This window comes from Monocercomonoides exilis (assembly GCF_001643675.1).
Source record: "Monocercomonoides exilis strain PA203 chromosome Unknown scaffold5-2102611, whole genome shotgun sequence".
Taxonomy (NCBI): Eukaryota; Preaxostyla; order Oxymonadida; family Polymastigidae; genus Monocercomonoides; species Monocercomonoides exilis.
In genome coordinates this window covers 71,237-79,781 of record NW_027150550.1, presented here as the reverse complement: position 1 = coordinate 79,781, position 8,545 = coordinate 71,237, and the positions used below count along the sequence as shown (strand labels likewise).

Below are 8,545 nucleotides of genomic sequence, written 5' to 3'. Positions count from 1 at the left end.
AAATACAGACATTTTGTTCCAAAATTTATTTTCAAAATGTTGTATCTAACGATGCAAGGACTTTTGGTTTTTGAATTTCCTGGTTTCAGATTATTTTTATGAATAAAGTGGAATTAACACATTTTCTCTGTCTTTAGTAATCTACGGAACTGGTGGATCGGCTGTTCTACCTCCTGTGATATTCTCTTTTTGCGCAATGGTGTTGCTGTTGATTCTTATTTTGGACGAAATAAAGTCACAGGGGAGAAAAATGAACATTACGAAATTCATTTATTATTCTTCTGCTTGTTTATTTAATTTTTGCTTTGCATTAGTACACATTGTTCCATTTCCTTATTCTTGGCCTTCTCATTATACGATTTTAAATGACGTGATTAAACATTTTCATTATTTGACTTCTGAATTCCTTGAGATTTATCTTGCGAAAAGCGCTCTTCTTCCATTTTTATCTTCTAAGAAATGTACTTCCATATTAATTAACTTGCACATTCTACTTGTATTTTTGATTGTTATTTCCTCGTTCATTTGCTATATTGCTGATCCATATTCAAATGTGACTTGGGAAGTGAAAGGAGTTTTATTGGTTCTTTATGATATCTTGCTAATGCTACCTCTGCCGTTCATTATAATTAATTTATGCCGATCTGTCTACAAAATTCGTCAACGATTTATTCTTAATGATTCTTTTTTAATGAGAGTGAAGATGCTTGTTATTCTTGTTTTAGCGATGTTAACTTTATCGTTTATTTGTTTAATTGCTGAATTATACAAAGCTACAACAAAACAAATTGTTACATCAGAAGAGGAATGGAATGATTGCTTGAATGACGAAACTGTTTGGTTTGCAGTTTTTTTATAACATTGTTTTGAGCATATTCTTTTTTTTAAAATGTAATTTGTTTGCGATAAAGCTGGAAAAGTCTAATCAGAATTTCAGCAACATCTGTACTGCGCTTTTCTTTATTGGATTTTATTTTTTCCGCTCTATTTTTTTATCTTTCGTTTTCTCATTTTCGGGCAACATTTATTTCAGTATCGAATGAAAAATCTTCTTTCGATGGTAGCTTTGCATCAACTCCTGGAATTAAATATGATGTGCCTTCAAATTCAGAACTTGTTAAGCCTTTACACGACAAATATACAAAATAGAGGTTGTTTTTACTTGCAACGTTCTATTTGAATAGTTTCAAAAGGTGCATGCAAATGAATCAGAAAAATAAAACGTTATTTTATTAAAATTGTTGAAATGTTTATTGACTTGCAATTTACAAAGATTTTTTTTTTTTCAAATTATCTTTTTTAATATTTTGTTTGTGCTTCACTTGTGTTTAATTTTTTGAATTCGTTAATAATTATTGTTATATTTAACTAGTCATTTTTGTTTTCATTCGGAAATTTAGTTATTTTTGAATTATTTATGTTTTATTGAGTTTGGTAATAAATATGAGAGATAAAACTGTAAAGATAGTTTTTTTTCATTTATAGGGTGAGTTATTTATCATACCCCCTTTTTTTTTAAATCGAAACCTAAATTTTCTGGCTTCAAAGAGTACTTCAGAAAAAATTTAAACAATAGAAAACCTTCAAAATGTTAATACGTGCTATTCCAAAAAATAATTTTTATTTATTTGTGATTGTAGTGAACAGATCTTTTATTTTTTAGATTATTATTTGATCAAAGACTTGCTCATATTCAAACGAGCTTTTTGTTGTTTGCTTTTAAAGTTTGGTAATTTTTATTAAACTTAGCCATTTAATGTGTTTTGTAATTTTTGATATACAACACTTTGTTTTTTAATAAGATTTTTTTTTAATTTTTTTTGTTGATTTAAAAAAAATTTTTTTCTTTCGTTTTTTTCTATAAGTGGAAAATTGGTGATCAACGTGACGAACTTAATTCTTTCCTTCATCAAGAGTTTGCTCATTATTTTTATTTGTTTTCATTTTATTTTTTGCATAAATATTCTTTACTAAAAGTGAAGATATAATTATTAAAAATAGTTAAATATATTTTTTCATTTTCAATTAATAACAATTTATTTCATATTGATAAAATTTCAGTATCATATTCATTTTTATTGAATATTTCATTTAAAGAAGAAATCATTGAACATCATCGAACCATAATAAGATTTGAGAAAATAATATCTTTTGGCGTTTTCGAAGGGTCTAATATGTCCCAGCAAAATCCATACAGTATGTTTTTTTAAATTATCTTTATCATAAAGCCATTGTTCTGTGATATTGAAATAGCGAGTACTCATGAAGAAGAAGACGTCGGTTTGAATATTTAACTTTTTGTTGTAAATACAATTTATAAAACGTGCTATAATGTTGAATTTTATTGTTTATATCAGATGCAATTAAGCTCCTAAATGCACCTCTTTTTATTACGCGTGAATCATTACAAACAGATTTCGCAAAAATTGGAGCTGTTCGAAAAGTTGTTCTTCAAAATAATGATTCTTCAAGCATCGGGACAGCAATAGTTTATTTTCGTCAAAAGGAAAGCATTGAATTTTTACAGCAGTTTCATTTTGCAGTTTGCGTTTTTTTTATACATTTTGTACGATTATAAAAAAATGTTTCCTTGCTTTTTTTCAAAGCTTGTGAGCAAACATTTATGTCGCATCCAACGCCCATATATGAATCGAACAATTGTCCTTCATGGGAGCCTCTCTTTACCGATTGTGCAAAGTATCGGTTCTCTTTGCCAGTATGAATTATTTTATGTAAATCAAGATGACTATTAACAATATGTCGTAAACAATAATTGTTTATTGTTTCCATTAATGTTTAGAAGTCACTTTGGCAAAGTAATTGGAATTTCTCTTTCATCTGATTGTTCAATTTGTTTTATTGAGTTTTTTGAAAGATCAGCTGCAAGAGTTGCTCGTGAAAAGCTTGTATCGTTGCCTGAAATACCGGTGAGGATATCAACCCTATGGGCAAGTCTTTTTATCGGACCGACTGTTGTTCCCTTCTATTTAAAGGCAAAGAACGGGGTTGTGATGGTCGAGGGGGATATCAGAGCTATTGTGGAGCGAGCTGTGTTGAGTCTTCCTGTAGATCGTTCAGAAATATCGAGAGGGTTCCCAGCTGATCCAAAAAAGGATATTTTGAGGCATTTTATTTCCTCTGAGCTTGTTGATGCAGGCGTGCTGGATGTTGTGCTGAATCCGCAGAAGTCGTGGGGGTGCTACATGGGATACATCCTCTTCTCAACAGATGAGCTGAAGAAGGGAAGAATGAGCGTATGATGTTCTATTGTGAGTTTCTTGCTAACTGTGATATTTGCTTTTCAACTGAACTGTATTTTTATTCTTCATGCTTTATTACTGTTAATATATTTGTCTATCTTTAATCTCTCTCTTTAATATTTTTGAATCTATTTTATAATAATTTTACTATGCATTTATTTTATTTCAGACGCCTTTGCTTTTGCTGAGCTTCTTCAAAATGGGCTTCTATGATACGAATGCGATCATCTTCTTCTGCCAGAACATTTACCTTGATCCAAATTTTGTGCATCCATGTCTTAAACATCGGCCGTATATCTGCTATGACAACATATCATTTCCTCAATACATGGCGTGGGTGAAGCAGAAAGACGAAGGCATGTCAAAAAGAAGGAAAGCGGCTGTGAGAGAGAGAGAAGAGGAGAGGGGAGAGGGAGGTGCGGAGAGAGGGATCGGAAGAAGAGGAGAAATCAGAGGAGCATTTGAAGAAAGAACTGATTTGTCAGAACATACAAGACTCGGCAGCAGGAATATGAATGGGCAGTGGAAAGAGGGCAAGAATCAGGAAGGGATGAGAGAAGGGCATGAAGGAGCTGAGTTAGCTTCTCGCAATCCAGTTAGCACTTATTCTCAGTTCTCTTCAATGAAGCCATCTTTTCCTCCTCTTTTTCCACTCGAAATGGCTCCAAATGCTGCTGATGGCTCTCAACTTCTGCATCCATTCAATCCAACTCGAATGGGCATGCCTTCTGCTTCCCCTGCTGACTACCCTTCTCATTTCAACCTGTCCTGTCAGAAGGGCATCCCTCACAAATTGAATGAAGAACCTGCCATTGCATCATCATCATCTTCTTCTTCTTCTTCTCTATTTCATCCGATGGACACCCAATCATCACAATATGCTCCTTTCTCATCGTCCCTCTTCTCCTTCTCGTCTGTCAACTCATTGGCCAGCCACGTCCAGACGCCTTCAGACAGCATCTGCTCCTCCATCTCATTCGAAGAGAGCGAAAAGGAGCATCCAAAAGAAGACGACAGACATTCATCTCTTCAGAACTCTGAAGTGGCCAGCCTCGACAACCCATCCTCCATCCGCTCTTCTTCCTTCCTCAACCCTGCTGCCTTCCATCCGTCTCAGCCTCCTTCTGCCCCTCAGCCATTCATCAACCCCTCTTATTCTCCTTCCTCTTCTTCCTCTTCTTCTGCCTCTTCTTCTTCTTCTGCTGCTGCTGCTGCTTATTCACTTCAGCCTGCTTATCCAATGCCTTTCACTTCATCTGCAACAGCTGCACCTTATCCACCTGCCAATTCGTTCCCTTCTTCTTCCTCATCCTCCTCCTCTTCTTCTTATCCTTCTCATCATCATCATCATCAGCCAGATGACATGCATTCACCCAACAAAGACACCCAATCCATCAACCCATCCCAGCCACCAAACAACTTCAGCTCTTATCCATATCAGCCTCTCTTCTCTTCTGATGCAGTTTCTTCTCTTCCCTCTGACCCCTCTCACACACAACTCCAACCACACCCCCAGCAGCTGTCTCAACAGACAGGCAATCAGACTCCTCTTGCTCCTCCCCCTGGCCTCTCCAGAAGCAGATCGATTTCTCCCTCTCAAAAGAGCAGTAACTCGTTCTCTCTCTCTCCTCTCCCTCTTTCCATGTCCCAGCAATCTTCTTTGTCCTCCTCCTCCTCCTCTTCCTCTGCTTCCTCTGCTTCTGCTGCTGCCTCTTCTTCTTCTTCTTCTTCTTTCTCTTCTTCTTTGTCTTCTTCTGCAACTGATACATCTTCCTTGTCTTCTTCTCCTTCTCCTTCTCCTTCTCCGACCCCTTCTTCCACTTCTTCTTCTTCTTCTTTGTCTTCTTCTGCTGCTGCTTCAAACATCACTTCAGTTCTCTCTTTGACTGCTGCTCCATTCACTCCGAATCTGAAAAACTTGAAAATGACAACAAATCAATATCCTTCTTCTTCTTCTGCTTCTTCTTCTTCTTCTGAATTCATATCAAGTTACTCTTCTTCTGCTGCTGCTTCATCTTTTGCTTCATCTGTGCTGTCTCCTCTTCCATCTGCCTCTGACAATTCTTCTTCCTCAGTTCAGCAGAACTCTTCTCTTCCTCACAAGATATTCCATCCAAAGGGCATTCAAAACGAGCATTTCAACACATTTTCAGCAGAAAACAATGTTTTTCCGGTTCAGGTGGCTTCATCAGGGCAGCAAAATAACAGCAAAAGAGAACAAAACACACAAAACATTCAGAATATGCAAAACAAGAGAGAAATGAGAGAGAAAGCAGATGTGTATGAAAGTGCTGTTGTTAGCAGCAGTTCGAGTAAAAATCCAAACAAAGCAGCAGAATCTTCCTCTGCTTCCAACTGGAAGAGAGAAGAAGATGTTTCTGTGAAGAAAGAAAAACAGCATCTGCTTTCGAAACAAGAATCATTCAATGAGAATGTTCAATACACACCTCATTTGTCAAATGTAGGTGATCACAAAGAGAATTCTAATGAAATGCAAAAGATTTCTTCGTCTTCTTCTTCTTCCCCTTCTTCTCCTTCTTCCTCCTTCTCAACGTATTCCTCTTCTGTGATGTCTGCATCCACATACATTCCTTCTCGTTCTGCTTCATCTTCTTTCTCTAAGCCAAAAGTTCGCTCGTCTCCTGTCACTTCTTCTGCTTCATCTGCTTCTGCCTCTTCTGCCAAATCTTCATTCGAAAGCTATTCTTCTCCTGCTGCTGCTGCTTTTTCTCCTTCCTCCATATCTTCTGCCTCTTCTTCTGCCTCTTCTTCTGCCTCTTCTTCCTCTTCTTCCTCATCTTCTCCTTCATCTCCTTCATCTGCCTCTTCCTCTCGTTCCCTCAAAGAAGTTTCCCTTTCTTCCATCAAACAGTCAGAACGCACTCAATTCAAAGGAGATTCTGACTGCTATTCGGAAAATGAGGCAGAGCAATGCTTGTCTGAAAGATCAACACATTCTTCTCGTTCGTTCTCTTCTGTCTCTTCTCTGCCAGCATCGTCACAGGCATCTTCATCATTCACCTCACAGAAGGTGTTCTCAGGTGCTGTGCAGTCAATTTCAAGCAATTCATCATCCAGCAGTGTGCGTAATATCAATAACAATAACAATAGTAGTAATAGCAATGGCAGTAGCATTGCCAGCATCAACAGCAGCAAACGAGACACAGCCAGTTTGTCCAGTGCGAATGTTTATGTTGGCTCAGCTGCATCCAAAGCAGAGTCAGTTGGAAGCCTTCATTTGCTGGCAGATGGGAATGGGGTGAAGAAGAGGACGCATCAGGATGACACTTACTCATCGTTTGATCGAGTTTACAGGACGAAGATAGAAAGCTATGAGAAGAAGAATGTGCTTAGCAATGCCAACACAGATGACGAAGTGGTGTTAGCAAAGCAGCAGATGGCAGAGAAGAAGAGGAGCAACTTGTCGCCAACAGAAAGTGACATGCAGCTGAATGAAGACGAAGACAGTGCAGATCTGCTGGTGAAGAGCAACCACAGCCAAGTGTATATTCCCTATAGCAATCTGTCGATGATGCAGAACTCGAACAAAGATGGCAGCGAGCATTCATCCCAGCAGCTCCATCAAACACACTCTGACTCACATTTCAATGCAACTCCTGCTGAAGATGGGCAGTTCACATATGAAGGCAAAATAAACAGACACTTCTACACCTCTTTCTCGCAGCCTGAGAGGGACAACTATTCGTTTTCATATTATTCATCTTCTGTTGCATCGACCTCTCCATCGTCCATTGCCTCAGTGGCAAAGGAGTCTGTCAGCGACACACACACAACAGCCACACCAGCTGGCCTGTCATCCACATTCTATCCACTCTGCTCTCCTGTCTCCCACTCACCCACCAGCGACACAACATATTCCTCTCTCACTTCAGACACACGGCCACACTCGCCCTGCTGCCCACCCACAAACATCACTTTCCATCAGCCGCATTCAGCTCATCCAGACACTCAAAGAGATGCTCGCATGTCAAATGACACTTCTGTCAGAAATACTGCTATGTCATCTCTTCATGTGCCATTCGCATATTCCTCTTCATCTTCAATATCTTCATCCTCCTCCTCCTCCTCATCATCATCTCGCTCTCATCATTCACAACTGGATTTCACACCACACATGGGAGCATCCACTTTGAGTGCTCATTCAGCCAGGACACATCCTGTCATAGACACATCAGCCAACTCCTATCTGGCTCCTTCAAAGGATTCCATGTTGTGTGATACTTTTTCGTGTTCTGTAATGAATTCTCCAATCATGACACCAATTTCACCTCAGCTGTCAAGTTATTCGTTTTCAGCAGCGGACTTTCATACGGTATCTTCTTCTTCTTCCTCCTCCACTTCCTCCTCCTCTTCTTCTTCTTCAATTTCTTCTTCTACCACCTCTTCTATTAGTATCGGTAATATTTCGTTGCAGCCACCTTCTTCTTCCTCCTCCCTTTCCGCAGGCTCCTATTCTGCAGACACAGACACGATAACCTCATCCACACTGCATTCACCATCATCCAGCGCAAAGGGCTCGTCCTCATTTCCTTCTCTCATTGCGTCTCCGACCATTCTTCCTTCGCTCGTCTCCACTTCAATAGCCACCCTGCCAACACTTCTGGCAGATGAAGTGCCATCCAAAAGTGTCTCTTCTGTCTCCAATGTGCCTGTCACGTGGTCGCCTGGTGCTTCTTCTGCAGCTGCCACCTCATCGCTGCATTATGAGCGCTCTTCGATCTCTTCTGAGTTGTCTGTGCCTCTCATGGCGATGGGTTCTTTGAAGTCGGACACGACTGAGACGGAGCTTCAGTCGCAGAGCGGGTACACAATCATCAGGCAGGACAAGCTGGAGGCGCTGATAAAGGAACTGGAGGAGATGAAGATGAAGGTGAACATGGGCAAAGAGAAGACGGAGGCAGAGGAAGAGAAAGAAGGGGATGTTGAGACGGAAGGGGAGAAGATTGCAGATGCATCAGAAGTTGACAGCATTCAAGTGGCTGATGTGAAAGAGGAGGAAGAGAAAGCGAAAGGAGAGTCGATTTCTGTGCAGAAGGTGTTGATGATTGCGAAACTTCAGTCTGATCTTCCTGAAAAGCCGAAGCAGTCGCATCATTTCCATTCGAAGCAGCACAGCAGCAAGCACCTTGACTCGTCTATCAAAGGAGAAAATGTGAAGAGTCCATCAAACGACAGAGAAGAAGACGAGGATGAGGATGAGGAGAATTCAGACAGCGATGAAGCAGGAAAGTATGGGAAGCATCGTCATTCTGCTCTGTGAAGAA

General features: G+C 39.5%; 2 protein-coding genes across 2 annotated transcripts; both read left to right on the top strand.

Annotated features, from left to right (window-relative positions):
• Positions 1 to 691: 691 nt before the first annotated feature.
• On the top strand, positions 692 to 1,149 carry MONOS_17042 (uncharacterized protein; the record flags this gene model as incomplete). The annotated part of the gene is made up of 3 exons (XM_067869923.1): positions 692 to 840; positions 912 to 919; positions 1,034 to 1,149. The coding sequence occupies 3 exons, from the start codon at positions 692 to 694 to the stop codon at positions 1,147 to 1,149; spliced, it is 273 nt and encodes a 90-aa protein (XP_067734095.1).
• A 1,025-nt stretch (positions 1,150 to 2,174) lies between these two features.
• MONOS_10746 (uncharacterized protein) lies at positions 2,175 to 8,541 on the top strand (the record flags this gene model as incomplete). Its single annotated transcript, XM_067863222.1, has 6 exons — positions 2,175 to 2,196; positions 2,254 to 2,280; positions 2,358 to 2,542; positions 2,607 to 2,716; positions 2,801 to 3,254; positions 3,430 to 8,541. 6 exons carry the CDS (start codon positions 2,175 to 2,177, stop codon positions 8,539 to 8,541), a joined length of 5,910 nt encoding a protein of 1,969 aa, XP_067734094.1.
• Between the last annotated feature and the right edge of the window lie 4 nt (positions 8,542 to 8,545).